The sequence below is a fragment of the Phalacrocorax aristotelis genome, chromosome 13, assembly GCF_949628215.1.
Source record: "Phalacrocorax aristotelis chromosome 13, bGulAri2.1, whole genome shotgun sequence".
Lineage (NCBI taxonomy): Eukaryota > Metazoa > Chordata > Aves > Suliformes > Phalacrocoracidae > Phalacrocorax > Phalacrocorax aristotelis.
Window position 1 is genome coordinate 10,938,282 of NC_134288.1, and position 19,504 is coordinate 10,957,785.

At 45.3% G+C, this 19,504-nt stretch overlaps 1 protein-coding gene across 1 annotated transcript; it reads left to right on the forward strand.

Moving 5' to 3' along the window:
- Positions 1 to 254: 254 nt before the first annotated feature.
- On the forward strand, positions 255 to 7,218 carry LOC142064061 (uncharacterized). The gene is made up of 7 exons (XM_075108596.1): positions 255 to 652; positions 2,446 to 2,633; positions 2,734 to 2,793; positions 2,987 to 3,331; positions 4,057 to 4,132; positions 4,608 to 4,694; positions 5,452 to 7,218. The coding sequence occupies exons 2-7, from the start codon at positions 2,459 to 2,461 to the stop codon at positions 5,897 to 5,899; spliced, it is 1,191 nt and encodes a 396-aa protein (XP_074964697.1). The 5' UTR covers positions 255 to 652; positions 2,446 to 2,458; the 3' UTR covers positions 5,900 to 7,218.
- Positions 7,219 to 19,504: the final 12,286 nt, after the last annotated feature.

Genomic DNA, 19,504 nt, shown 5'->3' on the forward strand with positions numbered 1-19,504 from the left:
GAGGCTGCAGGCTCTTCAGTTCTCTTCAAGTCCTTGTTTTGATAAGGGTCCAAAATATATTTTCTCCTAAGACATAGTAAATGGGAAGGGCACGATACAGCCATCTCTAAGCCTCTCTTCTCCTGTCTCAGGGAGAAAGGAATTCACCAAGCCCTAGAGCCTGACTCACTCGCTGTGTGAGCATGAATTAACCAGGAATGTTCGAGAATTATTCCTGAATAATTCATGAACCTGAATTAATCATGCATTTTCATGAATTATTCATGAATAACTCATGGAAATGCAAGGTTTATTCATGCTCCAAAAAACCCAAGGCTTTTTCTCTTCTCTTCTGCTCTCTCTCCCTGTAAGAAACAGACCTGAAACAAGCTAAGGAAAAAAAAAATGTATATGGAAAAATAACAGGAATAATAATTCTGAAACAAAACAACAAGGAAAAAAGAAAGCAAAGGGTCTTTTTTTCCTTTGCTATGGGGAGAGCAGGTGGGAGATTTCTAAGCCAAACAAAGGAGACCTAACAAGGAACTGTGGTGAAGGGACAAGCCCAAGGCAAAGGAGCGTCCGGTCACCTCCTCTCCTGGAGCAGGCAGCTGAGATCTCGATAGACAGGAGACATTTTGCAAGACGCAACACCTGGAGCAGTGCTAACCAGGCAAGGACCAAACTATTGCTATCAGGATTGTGATATCTTTCTCTCTCTTTCTTTCTTTCTCTGTGTGATTGTGCATTTGTGTAGTTTTGTTGCATTCGTTAAGGTAAATGAGCAACTGGTAAGTGGGGCAGGAGGGAGCAGCAGCTGCTATGAAGATCAGTGCTTTTTCTTTAAATGTTAAAGAAAGAAAAACCCTCTGGAGAGGTTTTGGGGGCTGGGACTGTTTGGAGTATGTAGCTCTTTAAAACAGAGCTGTGTTTCTGGGAGGGAGAGGTCTCAGCTATGCGCTTATCCCAGTTTCTTGGTCTGTAACCTTCCCTGGACTGAGGAGAGGGCTGGGTGCATCCGCCTGCTTCAGAGCATCCAGCAGCAGGGAAGGGGGTGTGGGGAACGAGGTGATTACCACAGAGTTCATTTGTTTATAGTGCTTCCTTATAAAAATAAACCCCAAAGTGTGTCTCAGCCAAGAGAAAAGGATTGGAGTGACCAAGGTGTGAGTCTGTGCCAGCAGGGCAGGCTGGCAGGTTCAGGGAAAGTTACAGTTGCTGCAAGGAGCTTTGCTGTAGCTGATGGTGGTGGAGGGGGGGAAAGAGAAAGTTCTCCAGGGTGAGCTGAACCTCCCATGTGAGAGGAATCAAAAGCAGGCTTGACTTTAACGTGGGTGTGGAGGCAAAACAAGAGACTGCAATACATTGTGTCATAGCTGCCTTTCTAGCCAGCTTGTCCCTGCTCCACCTCTTCTCTCCCTGCCCCAGCTCCCTCTGATCAGCTTTGGACACTGTGGTACCCAGCACAAGGTCTCAGTCCCTAAAACCATTCTACCAAATCCTGCTGCAGAGCAGGATGGTGTGGGGTGATGCTCTATCAGGGCCCTTAGGAGCTCTGGCAGGTGGTCTCTGCCTGGTTCTGTCCCCGTCCGTGATGTGTTGGTTGAAACCCGGAAAGAAACCCTCCCTGAGCCCAGCAGCCCTCGGCTCCTCAGCTGCCCCTGTGGCTCGGGAGGTTTTGAAAGTCACTGCTAGCCTGGCTGTTGTTTGACTGCTGAGCACTCCCATGTCTGCAGTGATTTAAACCTACAGCTCTAAGAGGGAGAAACTGGGTATGTTGGTGGGCAGAGCAGTGTGCTGGGACCCCAGAGGGCAGCTCCTTGCAGCTTTGCTACTTGGCTGCCTTAGAGGTGTATCTCACTGGTCCATGCCTCAGTTTCCTCATGTGTGAAATGGAGGTAATTTGCTGCCTTCCTTATCAAAGCACTTTGACATTTAGTGGAGAAAATAACTGTACAGGCAAAGGAATGATCATTTCCTGGAATATACCTATGTCTTTTCAAGTCTCTTCTCTGTACTGCCTTGGTATGATACGGATATGATCCTCTACTGTAGCAAATTGTTGTAGACCTATTGAAGTAATTTGAGCTGTGCTGGTTCACATGGGCAGAGGAACCAGCCTGTCTCTACTTGGTGGCTTATCCAGTGTCTGCTCAGTGCATCCTGCATGAGGGTCCTGCCCGACCCCAGGTGACACATGCCATGGCTGGCACTGCATTTCCTCCTTAAAATAAACTCTGGCACACTAAAGGCACATGGAGCTTTGCCCAAGACAACCTCCCAGGGAAGAGGTTTAGGACGAGGCAAGCATAGAAGGGCAAGAATGGGAAAGGAGAAATAACTGGTAGAAAAGCTGCAGGGACAAGTATGTGCTGCCTCAGGCAGAGCATAATGTACTAATCCTCCCAGCCATGGGAGAGCAAAAAGCCGTGCTGTGACACTCCGCTCCCGCTCCCCCTGCACCAGGTGGGCAGCCCTAATGTCGGCCAAGCTCTACGTCCTCATCAGCTGGCCTGATGGCAGCCGGGTGATCAACATCGAGAACATCAAGGAGCCCCGCAAGCCATTCCACCTCTATACGGTGGGTGAGCAGGTGCTGGCCCGCTGCCCTGGCTTCAGTGGGCTCTACTGGGGGATGGTGGAAGGCATAAGCGGTGAGTGACACCCCTCTGTCCTGGGCTTTGCAATTTGGGGCTGCTCAGGAGCAACCTTTAGAGAATAAATTCAGTGCTGAAAAGTCCTCTCTTCCTACAGAGCATAAAGATATTTTAGAGAAGAAGCTGCTGGAAGATAGACAGCTCCTGGAGAAGTTGAGTGAGTAGGGTCTTTTGAAGATTGCACCTTTCTACCTCCATTGGGCTTTTGGGGTGGGAGGATCCTGAGGGCATTGCAGTCCTGGCATAAATTTCACAGCTCTACAATCAGGGTAAAAAGCACTGAGCGGGAGGTGGGAGACACACAACATCAGTACCCCATTGCAAATCTTGAGTATCCACCTTGCTTTCAGAAGAAGAGCCAGCTGTCCACAGCATGATGCCACCCCAGCCAAAAAAATCCAGGAAAACCTTCCCAAAATGGACCCCAGGGAATGCATCCAGGAAATACCACAGCGACAAGACTTACCTTTCCAAGCCACTGCTGAGAGCGGCTGAGGCCAGCCTGCCCCATGACGTTGGCAGCTCCTCCATCATCAAGGAGAGACATGCCCTGAGCAACACAGCAAGAAGCCCCCGCTCGCTGGCGGGCGCCCCCCACCCAGCCAGTGCCTTCACACCCCCATCCTCGTTTGTCACCATGGCCATGCCAGGGACTTCCCAGGGTGAAGAGGACAGAGCTGGTCCAGCTACCAGAGGTAATCATAGCTGTAAATTAGGACATTGGCTTTTAGTTTTCTTCTGCCTCATCCTGAACAGCAGGTTGGGATGGGGACTTTAAGAGCTGCCAGGAGACTTCTGCTTTGCTCCAGGGCTGTGTGAGCTTTCTCCCAGGACTACAAAGGTTAGAGATGAAATTTTCTGGTCCTTTACACCTGGGAGATCTCCTCTAGGAGGGCTGTCTAAAGGTAGATACGTATGTGATACCACATGGTGCCTGCTTTACCAGGCACCAACTCTTTCTCCTGGGCTAGGAGTTCCTTCCTCACAAGCCGAAAAACAATCCTGCCTGCCTGAATAACTGTGAAATACCCAAATCCTTGTGTCTTAATTAGCCAAAACTTCTCAGATTTGCCTATTTCTCTGCTTTCCCATCCACTACCACATAGATTAAATGCACTTATAAAAATACGCTAGTGCATTATCTACAGCAGTGTCCAGAGACACATTGGCTCTGCTTCCCTTGCCCACTATGTCTTTTCTGATGGGAATAGAAGCAGCCTTTGAGACATCACCTTTTTCTCATAACAAAATCCCTATTGTTCAATCCTGGAAAGCATGTTTCACTCTGTTTATGCAAAGGGAATAACATGTTGCCATGTGATCTATCAGGAGTGCTTAGATAATCTGTCCTGGAGGCAGAGGGATTCAGGACCTTTTCAACAGCTGGCTTGTTCAGTTTATCTCCCATCCCTGCCTGTAGATTATGTTGCCCTGCCAATGAAGAGGAAGTCAGATGGCATCTTGTCCCAGTGCCAGCAACACATCTGTCTGAACAGGTAACACCTGAAAGCACACTGAGGACCTTGAATGTTTCATACCATATATATTAATTTCAGAGTGTGGGGTCAGTCCACTCTGTTTCCAAGCCCTGGTGTTGCTCACTTTGAATAGATGTTAATGTAGACTTAAATCCAAAATGCAAAAGATAATAGGAGTTTTTGTGGGTACACACTACAGACAAATTGAGTCCCTTGTGCTCTGGAGTCCTGATCCCTTGGTGTGTCAAATGGGAGGTCCCTCATATCTGTGTGCCAGGGCTTGCTCTGTGTGGAAAGCGGGGTGCCCAGGAGGTTGTTCACATGAAGAACCATTGATATTTCGTGTCAATCCATTTTATTCTTGCTCTAAATGAAAACAGAATTGACTTTGCTTTGAATTCCAACCTTTGAATTACAGATAGTTCTCATCAGGAATGAATATGAACATGAAGCTTCTTGTGGCAGTGCTTTTTAGCTTGCTTGTTTCTTCCAGCTGTGAAGAGCGAAAGCTTGAAGCTTTGCAAGAGATGGATGACTTCGAGAGAGTTCAGAAAAATTTTGGTCCTGGTGAAATGGAAAGGTAATTAGCAAAAGAAGACACTTTTCTTAACTGTATTTTCCTCCTCACTACAAGAAAGAGTAGTGAGACCACAGCTGGGTGACAAAATGGTGCAATTTTAAAACTAAGAGCTGCTGAATCTCTCTATAATCAGAGCCAGCCATTTCCGATTGCAGGGCTCGGAGTTAGAGATGCAAGAAGGCTCTAAAACAGTGCAGGAACCACAAAGCTCTTACCTACAACAATAAAAATGGCATCTATTGTTTGAACATGGTTGTGTGTTGCTTGCTTTATCGTCCGTTACTTTGATGACAAGTATCCAGTGATGAAGTAGCTGCTAGGGACAGTTTTCCTGCAAAGAAATGGGTGCCAAAAAATCGTGTTAATGTACTTTCATTGCAATTTCCCACATCTGGTGTTTCATACCAAAATATGTGCCTCCTGGGACTTGCAGGGCAGGGCTTATATCTCTCCTTAAAACAGAAAAGAAAATTGAGCATCAAATTCTCCACACATGCATGACAAGGAGGGGTTGAGGGCTAAATGCCGAACATTTCTGAGCTACTGAAAAGTCCAGACCATGTCATTCTTCTCTCCTGCCTTGCTCCTCACTCAGGCATAGCTAGATGGGCTGAGACCCTAGTAGAGAAGTTGTCCTGTCCCTGCTTGCAGGAGGCATGTAATCACTGCTTGGGTGGAGGTGCTACATCCTTTAGCAATATCCACGGTGAGGCCATGGTGTCTTCTTGCCTTTACACATGTAATTTTAATTTTTCAGGGCAGAGAAGATAGAGCAGCTGGAGAGGATGGTGTTGGACCTCCAACAGGATGTTCTGTCCCTGAAGAAGAAGGTGCAGAGGCTGGAATCCCTGTCCTTCCAGGAGGAGCCCCACCGGCAGCCGTGTGAGGTGGTGGAGCTCTTCAATGGCTACACCAAGGAACAGCTCAAAGAGACCATCCGGTTTGACCAGAAAATCAGCACTGCCTGCAAGACACTGCTCTACAAGCTCTTCACATCTGACTACATCCAGAGCCACTCCATCACGGGACGGAGGGGCAATACTTTCCGAGAGGCGAAGCCCATGATGGATGAACGCTGCATCAAAATCATTAGGGTGCTGTTGAAACAGAAGTTTGGGGATCACCTTAGTGACACAGTGATCACGGAGAAGATACAAAATGTGCAGAAAGCCCTGAGGCAGAAGTTTAAGACAGAATGTCTCTGATGAATGAGGGACTCGGTGTCTCTTCCCACCGTGCTCATCGGTGTACTGGAGCAGCCCTCCCAGAAAAGACGAGTCCGATCTGCTGCTGTTCAGCTGATTCCCCCCAAGGAGCCAGCCCAATTGAACCACTCACTAAACACAACACAAACCTTTCACTGCCAAACATCTGCCTGCATTAATCGAGTGGGAAGTTTGCCCAGCTTGGCTAGGTTTTTGCACATCTGCTAGCACTTTACAAGTTCCTTTCCATCCACTCTGTGTGCAATCCTCACTGCGGGGTGCAGGTAATGACCTCTGGGCCTTTTCGACGGACATGCTCAAAAGCTTGGTGGTGCCCGTTGGGCCCAAGTATGAGTCAGTAGGTCAGCTTTGTTCCCCCTTGCAGTAGGTTAGGGAGAAAGATTGGCTCTGGGGTAGGGACTCCAGCTGCAGATGGACTTTGTGTCACCCAACCCGGCTTCTCTCTGCATGCCTGCGGTTGCCTCCTTCTCCCTGTGGGACAATATTTGCTCTCTTTGCTCTCAGTGAATGTGTTTTACAATTTCCTGCAGTAACAGAAAGGGAGACTCATTAAAACAGCACAATAAAACCTTCAGAGAAGGTTATTTTCATTTTTTCCTCTGTTTTAATGTAGTTATATGGAAGAAGTGACTTCACTAACAAAAACCTGCTGAACAAGAGGAGAAGTGGTCGCCTGTGGAAATTGCTTTACATTAATTTTCCTTTCAAAACCAGATTAGTTCCATGGAAAAATCCTGTACATTTTCGTGACATAAGAGTGGGGGATGGTGGGCCAAATGTGGCCCACTGTAGCTGCACCTTTCCTTCAAATATCAGACTTCTTATGAACACAGTTATTATAATTTAAATACAGTATTTATACCCTAGTTAAGAAATTCCAGGTGCAACCAGGGGTTTTGCTGTGTGAGAGGCTATAGAGATGAGCTAGAAAGACATGTCTTTCCCTAAATAGTTTAAAGCAGGAGTATAGGTAGGTTAAAAGTGTTTTTAACATTAAAAGAATAAGATGCTGATACCAGTCCTCCTAACAGAAGTGCTGCAAAATACCAAACATACCCTTTTAAAGAGGCTTCTCAGACAAGAAATTGGTTTTCTAAGTTTAATTTTTAAATTATTCAGGAAAGGAAACATAATTTGTTTTGCATTAATCAAAACATTTGGTTTAATTTATATGTTTTGTTCTGTTTTCAAGTATTTAATTTCTTCACAGCGACATGAGAAATCAAAATGCAAAATAAAGGTATTGAAAACCAAGGAGCTGTTTTGAAAGAAAAAAAAAGGAAATGTGTTATTTTCAGAAATTTTCTCTCCCTTCTGCCTTTTTTTTCTAGTCGAAAAACAAAATCATTAAAGTGGGGTTAATGCTATGAAGCATTTTGATTTTGGTGGGAGATATGCTTGCCAATGTTTTTGGCACTTTTTTCATCAGATATGTTTAACAGTCATGCTAAACGGCTGTAGCCAATAACTAAAGATATCCTTCTAGCCTTCTGTTTTCCAAGTGCAAATGCTTTTCCTATTCTGTATCATGCAGCCATGCCAGTGATGATTTCTCATTTGTATGGACCTTGACTTGAGCAGCAGCTGGAGCAGGTCTACTGTGATCACTTAGAGCCAAGAGTGCAGCCAGTCCTTGAAAATACACTCAATCTGAGCAAAACTGCCTCAAAACCTCCTCAATGCAGAAACACCCCTTAAAATACAGCTGCCGTGCCAGAAACATGTTATCTTCCCACTGCAGGCAAGACCTCAGGTTGGTACCACTGCTCAAGGAAACACCCCAGGACATGTTTTTATTTTTAATGTTGACTTATCAAAGAGAAGATTGAGGAGGCACAAACAGCCTTATTCTGCAGGCACTTGCTTTGGCGTCAGCCTGTGGGGCTTTTGCACACCTTCCCTGCAGATTCTGCTTCTCATTCCCCCAGTGATATCGTGCTTCCTGCAGCCAGAAGCACGGCAGCAGGGAGGGACGGAGAGGACTGGTGCCTCAGACCCATCCCAGTGAGGGACCACCATCACCCTCTGCGTGGCTGGGGTTGCATCCAAGCTGTTTCCCTGGGCACTCATTTTCACCTTAATCTTCCTTCCCAGTGCTTCATCAGATCCCTTGCCAAGCTGCAGCCTTGAAAGTCAGCTCACAAATGTTATTTATTAAAATATGTGCTGCTGCTGTCCTCCCCTGCCAAGCTCCCTCCAAGGAGCTGCAGATCATTACTGCAAAAGGAGAAAGAAAAAAGACCGAGAGGACAGACTTGCTGTGTGGAGCGGCGGCTCCCGAAACAAGTCGTCTCTAATCAGCTCCTCTGGAAGCAGATGAGCTGGGTGACCTTTCTTCTTGAAAGGCCCTTTGGTAGCTCCCTCAGAGGTAAACTTCACAGCCTAACACACTTGCCGATGCTCAGTGAGCGCTCCTGGGCAGTAGGGCCGGTGGTGCGGGCTGACGGATGCTCCCCAGCTCTGTGCGCAGTACAGCCACAGCACTAACAAGCCAACACTGAAACAGGCCCTTCTCGGCAATAGAAGTTGTCCTTAGCTACTCTTGAAGGCTTTGATACAGTGGAGAGGGCTGAAGAAAGGCAACGCAGGTGGCTTTTCGTTGAACTTCATTTTTAAGGTATTCGTGAACTGGAGGCAGTGTTTCCAGGCTAATTGGGAGCACTCGCAGACACTGACGATCAAACGTCACTGCGAGGATGCCGATGCTGTCACCTCCCTGAACTCCAGCTCCAGCTAATCAGCCTCGAGAGGGAAGATCACACAGCACTGAGATGTGGCATCCCTTCAGGGATGAAGGGGTCAGGGGAGATAGTGGTGGAGGAGGAGGGTTTATGCCAGAACCATTTCACTTGGGGATGTTCAAAGACCGTGTCTCTCTTTAAGTGACGAAGGGCAGCTTCACTGAATTGCGTTAACCTCCCACTTTAAAAGAATTACTGGTAGAAACTGGACAGGTCTTTTCTGCTGAGACAAATTGCTCAGCTGAATCCACAGCATCTTGTTAAAAGCGATTCTTCTGTTCAGCTCCTGGGCGCTCTGGGTGCAGGAGGATGCAGGCAGTGAAAACCAGGGTCAAAACTCAGGGTGGTCTTCAAGGGATTTTTGCACTTGGTTCAAAAGCAAGCAGAAATGGGACTTGTAAACATTTGCACGTATAGGACAGGCCTGAAACACCCAGTCGTCCCTCCTTTCAGCAGGAACCAGAGCAGCAATGCTGTCCTCACTGGTTTGCACGATTCGCCCAGGGTGTGCAGCTACTGAGCATGGACCTTACAGGGCTCTGGGGCTCTCTGAGGGTCTTTGACTCCTAGCACCCCAAAACACCGCAATGGAACACTGCCATCCACCACGTGGTTGCACCTCTCATTTCCTTAGGAACCAGCTGAAAGCTCTTCGTTACTTACTGGCAGCAATAGTGCCAGCAATACACAGGTTTTTAGGGAAGAATGGGAGCCTTCCCAGCCTGCTGTGTATCAGCCATTACACTTCAACTGAAGACACAGCATGAGATTTCTGCAATTTCCAGTTACAGAGGTGCAGGTGATGGGATTGCTGACTTCATGTGGGAAAAAAACAGCCAAAACAAGAGGGAAATTCTTTAGTGCTTCACCCCATTTATTTCAGTTTTTAGCTCCTTGACTCTGCCAGGGGGATTCCAGCGTCCAGCACAGGCAGATTTTAATTTGCCTGTTTCTTGGCTCATAAGAAACGCACACGGCAGTGTCTCTCAAGCTCTGCACTGTGTGCATCCCTGAGAAATTGTAACATATTAGTTTAATGAAATTGTGCAAACTGTGAGTAGCCCTTAAAGGAATAATGTTATAATGTAACCAAATCCCTTCTTGGGTTTTAATCAAGGCTTACAAAGCCTGGCTGCCTTCACGTGAGTCCCAGATAGCTGCTGCCTGGGCCATCCGATGCTCCGAGCTTGCTCAATGTGCTTGGAAAAATCTTCTAACGCAGAATTAGTGGTGCAGTGGGTGGCGGAAGTGTCTTGTGCTTGTGGCTTCATCTGATTTGAGATCCTCTGTCACACAGCTGGTGGAATGGGGATGCAGCCTACAGACAGCTCAGCTTAGGTGGGGGGGCAATGAATTGTTAAAAGGACAATCCTTGGTCTGTATGGGCTTGAAGCTGTGTGCCATCTCTTACTGGCATTCAACGCACAACTACTCAGTGTCCCGAGAAGATTTTTTCTGTTTCACTTAGTCTTTATCTTATTTCTTCAAAAAGACAGTGAGAGAGAGAAAATGCACATAAAGATGGGGCCCCAGAGCTATATGTGTGTATTATATTTGCACTTCTGGAATATTTTTTTATGAAAGTAATTTTTTCCTCATTTTACATTTTTCTTGAAAGCATAACTGCATTTTTTTATTTTTGAGAGTGCATACACATACCTGGTAGGTGTGCAAATATATCATATTTTATAACTTTAAGCAATCTTTCATGTCTCTGCTTCAGTCACATATTCATTACACATAATTTTTACCAGTATTTCTCTGTCTGCAGTACATGATTACATTATTCTGACTCATAGCTCTCTATCTCCCCCATCTATTCAGAGTCAAATGGAACTGGGGAGATCATTATTAAAAGACAGAAAGCATAGAAATAAAATTAACCATAGCACCAGTTCTCTGTGTGCTGAATACACTGAGGAAATAAAAGGGCCTTCCACTTCTAATAAAATCTGGATATGAATTGCCTCATAAGAGCTTAAATGAATTATATTCAGAGCCCAAAAGAGACAGCTCAGAGCCCGCCAACTGCAGGGTGACTGCTCTCGTTGCCTTGATGTGCAGCACATCAAAACATGCCATGAAAGCTTTGGAACCAGGTGTGATGTTCTGCTCAGAAAGTGAGCTTCAGGACTTCAGGAAACACTTGAGTCACAGGTCTGCAGGTGGCTAAAGCCCCTCCCAATGAAATATTAATCCCATTGAGGTTGCTGGAGCTCTTTCCACTACCTCCTGAGGGCTTGGCCATCGCTTTGATTCTTGCCCAAGTACCTTCATGGTGGATGAAGGACCCTGCAGAGGAATGGTGGCTTCTCAACCCTGTGCCTGCCCACTCTGATCCTCCCAGGGTCCCAGGAAGGATTTTGGGTATTGACATGGTTTCTCAGCTTCTTCATCTCCATGCTGGAAGATGAAGGCTGATGAGAAACATGCACCAGTTCATCTTCCTTGTAAAGCTCCAGTGTCCGTTTGGCGACAGGATGTATCTGCTGTCCCGGGACATCACTGTCCTTGTGAGATGCTCTTTGGAGACATGCTTTCTTTTAGTCATATGTTTTATTGGGTGGGTTTTTTGGTTTAGCACAGGGAGTTAGCTGGATCAAAGGGGACTGCGTGCCTAACTCAATAATGGAGAAATTAGCACCCTGCAAAGCCGAGGACTGCATGGTGCTTATTGATTGTTTCTCTTATTTAAGAGTGTAGCCCAGAGTGTCAGGTATCCAAGGGAAGAGGAGACTGCAGAACTGATGTACTCCTGGTAATGAATAATCGTTAAACTCCAAAGGAGTTTATTATTATTACCATTAATTCTAGTTGTACTGTGCCCAGAGACATGGAAGGTGGAGATAGATGAGTTCATGACCTATATATTACAGGCTAGATTTTATCCTGCTAATATGAGAAAATCGATCATTTCTTAAGTGAGAAGGCTGATAAAATCACTGACTTCAGTGGAGCAACATCATTGCTATTCTGTGTTCAACAAGCTCACTGGAATGGTGTTGGAGAAGAGTCGAATCCTTCTTCTGTATGTCTTAAATTCAGGAATTAGCTTGCTCTCAGTTTCCAGGAGGCAGGGGAGAAACAGTTAACACCATCCAGTGTTCACACCTTCACTTGCAGGCAGGATTTCCCCTTCGAGCTAACCTGCTGCTGCACAGGTTGGACATCTCCCCATCCCATTTGCTGTCCCCTGAGGTTTTTCATACCCTGAAGTCAGGAGCAATTGCCAAAAGTGAAGGAAAGCCATAGAAAACCCCCTCCAGCCATAGGGTGGGCCAACAGCCAGAGGTTTAATGTTGTTCCTTTAAAGTGGTTTGGACCAAGAGTAAAATACTGTCATCATGTGGAAACCCTGCTCTTCATCACACTCCCCAAATTACTCGAGCGTGTTCCTTTGTAACTCACTGTGTTATGGAAATGCCTTGAGCAAGAGGACTCATTCCTCTCCTGGACAATAAAATGCAAAACTAGCTATAAAACACCCACAAAAAATGTCTGCTGTAATTTGCGCAGACCAAAAGGGAGGTGCGAACTGCTCTCTGCTTTTAGGGTCTTTATGCAGCATATTTCCTAATTGTCTCTTGAGCTGAACCAAGAAGTTGGGCTTGGTTTCTACAGAGGTACTGTCTTTCTGTTTGGAGAGGTTTCTGTATTTCTTGGCTCAGAGTGGAAGAAATGAATATCAATGTATTCATGACCCTTCCAATGAGACCATTAGGGTGAAAATGAAATCAGTCAGTTTAATGGGTACCAGTTGTGCTGGTAGAGGAATTTTACAGTTTATTGTAACCTTGTTGTTAATTCAACTAATTCCTATTTATGTAATACACACTGCTGGTTTAGTTTATACTCTGAGGAGTGGGTTAGGAATGTTTATTTTCAGGAGGGAAAGCCATTCCTGAGAGACCCAGCGGCCCCAGGAGCAGACCTGCTTTCTGGTGAATTATTTGAGAGCTGATACTGTCTGTCCTGTATTTTTTTCTGCAATTACTGCAGGCAATGACTTACCCCGTTGTGCTTGCACAGCTTAGAGGGCTGCATTTACAAGGTCACACGAGAGCCAGCAATTCAAACAAGAGTAGGGTGGGTATTTCCAAAGCACTGAAACAGGGTAGGGACTCAACAGCACCTGCAAAGCTCACTTGTCATGTCTACATTGTTTTATATGTTTTTCAGATACTTTTGAAAACCCTGTGGTTTTGAGAACCAAGTCCACACTGCAAAGACAAAAAAATGATCGTTTGCAGATTCTGATGTTCAGATTCACCCAAGTTCTATCAGGAACTTGCAGCAGGCTCAGATCTGGTCCCATGCTTATTAAGTGAATGTAGAGAGTACGCAGGGATAGGGAAGAAACAATCAGTAGTGAAAAACCTTGTTTGCAGGCAGCTCCAGGGGGTGAAGGTTTATTTCCACACACTCTGCAGATAAAGGCTGATGTTCAGGAGTAACATGCAACTGCCTCTGACCTGAGCAGCTACCGGTGAACTGTATTTTGCCGCTACTGGATGCTCCAACTTTCCCGCGGTCTAGTGCGAAGTTGGCTAAGGTCAATGTCAGCAATTTTAAATATCTTCTGCTGGTAAACTTTAACTGGATTTGATCCCTCGTCCAAGAGAACAATGCAAAGACATATCTACGCACTGTTGTCTAGGAAAAATAACCCACTAACCCTGCCTGCCCCTGCAAAACTATATCATAAATCTGGAGTAATCCTTGATGACAGGTAGCCTAGCAAATGGGCTATGTTCTCTTGTGAGAAGAAAGATAACTTAATTCCTGATCAGGAAAGACAGCAAAAGGAGGCACTTCCAGCTGCACGGACATTATCCTGACATTGCCTGTTAAAGTTAAATGCCTAATAATGATGGTTGTCATGAATTAGCTACAGTATATGTTTTATTGGGTTTCATGGTCCCTAGGGCTGACATGCCAGAAACTTTTAAAGAGGATAAAAACACAGAAGGGGAGACCTCCATACAGGCTCATTTTGATTTTGTAATGCCTGGTTATTAATAATATCACACAGCCAAAAATTCACAGGTGATACCCATATGGTACAGGTTAAGCCTCAGCGTCCTCTGTCTTTATAAATAAAAACATAGACAAGTAGACGGGTCCCCAAGTAGTGGACTGAAACATACCTGAGCACGGGAATTGTTTTTTCATTTTCTAGGCTGAAAACCGGGATGCTGTTTTTGGTTAGCTACTGAACTGTCAGCTCTTCCCATCTGTTTTGCAGAATGCCAACGCAAGGCCTGATTTTAATTGCTGAAGTCAGTGTGAGTCTTGCTCAATACCTGCAGCCATCAGAAGTTCTGATCCAAGAAAAAACAGTTACCAGAACTTGATAGGATTAAATTTTCAGTCCTCAGATTTCAATTTGACAACAACAATCCATAGGAAAAATACAAATATGGTTTTTCCAGCAGACAGAAATGAGAGAGGGTGCTGAGAGCTCTAGTGCTGTTTGATCACTTTAAAGCCTTGCCTACAGAAAGTGAATTGGTGAAATCCTGACTGAAATGTGCTGGATGCATTTACAGGCAAAGACGAGTAAACCTTCCTCAGCATGGAATAGCCTCCCCCAGACCTTCGTGTTTATCCACTAAAATACAAAGGCAAGATTTTTTCCAGGCTCTTCTGTGGATTCACCCTGTGTACTTCTTGTTTAGCAATCCACTTCACCACAGAAAAAAGAGTCAAAGAGGTTTCAGCTCTTTCCCCTACCCCAGCCTTTTCTGTCTCATAATGTTAATGAGTGATAATGCTTCATGATTTTTTTCACAGGCTATTGCTGCTGAAAATTGCCCTGGTGCATTGGGACTCTTATTCGCTGGGTATGGCAAAAGCTTTCTGCAAAGCAGAGGAATAAAGACCAAGGAAGTGTGGTGGCTAGACATTCTACAATGGTCTGACCTTTATTTTGTCTCAGAATCAACTTTTAAGGAGTGGGTCCTGTCCCCCTCGCCAGGCACATTAGAGATGAGCCACACAGCTCACTCCCTCTCTTGCCCAGTGCACCGTACCTCACACATCCAAAAGGCAACACATTCCATCCAAATTGGGTAGTTATTGGGAACTGGACAAAGCTTTCACTTTTCATGATTAACTAAGCTTAGATCTATAAAATAAAAGGCTGAAGAGTGTATTACCTGGGGTTAAATTAGTGGTGAAGAGAGGCTGGGGCAGCTCTGTGGCTCCATCTCTGCAACCTCCTCCCTGCCACTGTGAGTGCGTCTGGCCCTGGTTAGGGGAGGGATCTCTGGGGTTTGGGTAATGGACGTTTCTTTTGAAATGGTGGTGGCTGAGGCATCAATGCAGCCAGGAGAAATGGGGAGGACTCTCTGATGTACCAAATCGTTTGTCTGTGATGAGTCTGCAACAGAGCAAACCCCAGCATCTCCTCTCCGGCTCTAACAAAGACGATGATTTGTACGCAGCGGTGTTATCCCCAGCCGGTGCATCGCTGTGGCAGAGAGCCGATGGCCAGAGCCTGTGCAGGGAGAAGAGGGAAGATAATTTCTCCGATCCTCTTGCCTTTCAATACAAAACCGGCAAGTCCTCCACACACCCCCTCATTGCTCCCACAGCACTGTCACGTGCATATGTATATATGTACACTGGGATTTCCTTCCTAGAACCTTTGGCTTCTTTCGCTTACTTTGAGTACCCAGTTTTTGTAGTCCCATGGACGACCTGAAATACAAGTGGATGCACAAGTGATGCTCGAGGCCAGATTCAAGCCCATCAGGGCAACTGGTGTCCTCTACATGCTGTCAAAGCAGTGAGAAACAGAGATGGCATTACTGAGTACTGACTTTTTTGCCTTCTCATTTTGGCACTGAGAAAATGCTTTTGGCCTCTTCTGGCCTTCAGTGTCTCCTGAGGGGGCTGGACACAGGTGTTTCACAGCACTGCAAAAACAAAATGAGAGCTATCTAATATGTGGGTGAGGTATAATATCTTCACTGTCGATGTCCATTTGGAAGGACACTTTAAGGCAGCTTTATCCCAAGCTTGCAGAGGCACTGGCTGTGCTGGGAGGCAGGGCGTGGGTGGCACCAGCGATTTCTAGACTCACAGCGTACCGTTTCTGAAGAGACAGCAACTCTGGATATTAAATAGCCTTTAAGGAACAGGAGCAGCTGCAAAACATTTTTGTAGACCAAAGGTACAGCTCTGGCAACACTAAATCTGAAAAGTCAACAAGCAGATTAAACAGCACGGTTTAGCTCTTTAAGCAGAGATACCTGGCCTGAGGCTTGCCACTGGAATTGGTTATGGAAGACCATAATTGAAAGGAAATCTGATATTTCTAAAACTCACAAGGTTTGGAACCTGTGGGTGAACGCAGGTTCGGTGGTGTGCATAAATTGGAGGGTGCAAGTCCATCCTACGATGAACCACTTAACTTTTCTTATAAGCATCTGCAGGTCATCTTGTTCACTATTACCATAGTAAATAGCACTTGCTTGCATCAAAATCTAGAATAAACTTATTAATTATTTATTACATCTACCTTCCTTTACTTTGCCCATTTTTCTGTGTGGAGAAGGGTGTGTGTCTGGTTTGGGTTTTGGTTACTATTTTTTTATCTTATGCAATGAGTTCTTTCGTCCCACAGGTGACCAGCTTTTACATCCCATACTTGAAGAAATGGTGCTCTGAAGTGTCTCTCCTCCATCACCTCCTCCAGATTTGGAGTTTGGCCTTGGTCACTACCATCTAAGGTTCAGTTCAGCCTCTGAATATTTAAATACTCTCACCGAGGTTGGGGGTTTCTGTGGAAAGTCCCAGCCCTGCTGCGCAGATTGTGTTTAGCAAAGTAGATTCCAGCACTTCTTGCCTGCAGAGGTTTTGGGTGCCACATAGCCCTGCACACCGTGGTGGCTTGCGCCAAGCAGGATGGATTTCTAGATGAAACAGCACAGCTATGCACCGAAGAGATAAAGCTGTAATCAGACTCCAGTGGCTAACTGAGCTGCTGGCTGCCAGCTGGACAGGAGATCAATGGAGAGATACACCACAATAATTTTATAAAGAATGGAGACATGTTGCGCGTGCAAATATGACTGGAAATGTCACTGCATATCCATTCTTCAGGAAAAAGGCCGGGCAACAGTGAGCACTCTCCCTTTTCATCTACCCAGAATAAAATAGATTTTGCTCAAGGTGCCAACCTTTATTTCTCAGAAGCAATTTTTCTCCTTCTTTCTTCCCTGGACATAAATGCATCTGTATTCTTTTGTTATTCAGAAAAAAATGAGGAAACAAACCCTCACTTATTCCCACTGTTCAACTTCGATAAAACTATAGCTTAGAAAACTCTACATATTAATAGCGTGAATCACTTAAGTGAGGTACATTATGTTTTCAATTTCCATGATGCTTTTAGTGTAGGCAACTTATCAGGGGCTGCCATTTAATCTGTTGTAGCAATCTTGAACATTAGAGCCAGGTTATTTCAGAAAGGGATGTATTCCTTTCACTGGGGAGGTTAATATCACCCATGATTATATTTGACATTTAGGCCTGGCATATTATTTGTCGTACCGTGTATGAACGCAACTACCCACTCTTCCCATGAACAGTGTTTGAAGTGGGTACATTTCAAATATCTGCACACATCCATAAGTGTCATCCTAACAGCCTCATTGCTGTAAATAAGAAAAGACGATTTAATGAATGAAATGGGGAGGGTCAATTCAGGAAATGAAATTTTCTGTAGTGGGTAAGCAAACAAAGAAAAAATGTCACTGTTGTGCATGCCAGTTGAAGAAGCTACAAATGGGGAGTGGGTACTGTGCTCCTTGGAGGAGCACCTCCAGAGCATCACCTCTTGAAAGCATCCCTGAGCAAATGCTACTGATATGCAGCTGGCGTGCAGCTGGGCCTCCCGGATTCTTTCAGAGGTTCTTTTCATAATATGACCCACAACATGGCTTAGAGGTTTGCTCTCACTGAGAAACAGGGATGTCTGTAAAGAGACACGTCCAGAAGCTGATGTCTCAGACGGAGCAACGCTTCACATCTTTCAAAGCCAAAGGACTCTGGCTGGCTCTCAGCACAGGGCTGCTTGAGTATGAGCCTAAAAGGACTCCTCAGAGTTGGGCATGGGAAAATTCACCTTGAATCTCAGTGCTGGCCTGGTGAAGATGGTAATTCTCAGTTAGGGTAAGTGCCTTTCATTTAGCAGTCAAGGGAGCCTGTGTCATGGACATCAATGACTCATCCATGTCTCTATATGAGTAGATCTGTCAACTTCAGTTGTTAATTCCCTGTTTGAACCCCACTTGGTCCCGTTTGTCTTTGTTAAAAACGGCCTATTGAAGGTGAAGCTCTAGGTGCTGTTCTTGGACACAAAAGCTTGGGGAACTTACTGCCACAAGATCTCAGCAACACCTAGGGCTGAGCAAGATCTTAATGAAACCAGGGCCTTTCTACTAAAATGTTAGCTCCTTGGTCCTGTTGCTGTCATTAGCGAACTGTTTGCCATGAGTGGAAGCCAGCAGTGTAGGCTTTGGATGTTTGGGGTCTTTTAAATCACCTCTGTCCTATTTCTGGTTTTGTTCAACCTTAGAGCCTTAGTGATGCTATGAAACCAGAGCAGTGTGCTGAAAGGGAAGAATAGGACATGAGGAGACAGCAATTCAGGAGAGGGAAAGACTAAGTGGAATTAAATTGCCACCAATTTCTGAGGCATGACAATGCATTACTGGATTTCATGGAGGATTCAAACAACTGATCTGAAAAAAATTATCTTCCCAAAATTCCATGTCATCAAACATCATTTCCACAGTCCCTTCCTTTGATTTATTTTCAAAGCTAGCTGATAATGCTCCCATAATGTCTTCTGCCTTCATCTTTTACCTGGTCCTAACACTGAGACTATAGCGAAGGAGAAACCCCAAACAGCAATGGCAGCAACTCTACCATTCACTTAATGCAGCGCAGGTAATTTCAGATGAATGGGACTGTGTGGGACTACAATATCAGACAGAAGCAGCCAACACAAGAAAGAATATCCAGTTTCCAGGCTGTCTGAGCACTGCTTGATTAAAGACACCAATACACGGGATAAAAGCCAACTGCCCTTTGCTGCCTAGCATAGTCCAGTGCTCTGTGGGTAGACTTTGGATAACAGAGGGTCTCCTGTAAGGGCAAGCTCTGCTTGACAAATCTGAGTAGAGCTAATCAAAATGTAGAGATTAATCAAAATTAAGACATTTGGATTAATTGCAAAACTCCCTGAACTCAACAGGGCTAGGATTTCAACCTGAAATTCCCCTAACGCTCTTAGATGTATAATACAGTCACAAAGTGGTAGAAACCAGGGCTGGGACAAGGCATCAGGATGTCACAGAAATCTGCTCCTCCATCTACCTTTATCTGACCTATCATTTCCTACCCTGTTTTTGCAAATGTCATAAACTTGGATACCTTACTGTTCCCCATGCAATTGGCTCCATTGCTTCAGTGTCCTTACTGCTAGGGCAGTTTCTCCAAAGCCTAACTCCTACCTGGTGTGGTTATGGGAGGTCCAGTTCAGGGTGCACTGCCTTTTCAGAAGTGGTTGAGTGGAATATTTTATAAGACATACCTTTGGGCTCCCTGATGGGTTTCTATGCATTAGCCAAACATTTTTGAACACACCTGTTTTCATCTGTGACACAGCTTTATTTAACCAAAGCTGCTCATGGAGGAGACCAACTCTGGTCAGGGGAAGTCCCCTTGTGAAATGCACCTCTGGACCCCCTCTCCCCTCCTCCTCATCTCTAAAAACATATGCATTCAGACCCAGGTCCAATGAGGATTACTGTACTTACATTGTGGGGTT

What these genes read in the sequence shown, in the direction of transcription:
- LOC142064061 (XM_075108596.1), top strand. Translation starts at nt 2,459, where the DNA reads ATGTCGGCCAAGCTCTACGTCCTCATCAGCTGGCCTGATGGCAGCCGG. An exon ending in GATGGTGGAAGGCATAAGCG is followed by an intron (nt 2,634 to 2,733) that starts GTGAGTGACACC and finishes CTCTTCCTACAG; the next exon opens with AGCATAAAGATATTTTAGAG. An exon ending in CAACACATCTGTCTGAACAG is followed by an intron (nt 4,133 to 4,607) that starts GTAACACCTGAA and finishes TGTTTCTTCCAG; the next exon opens with CTGTGAAGAGCGAAAGCTTG.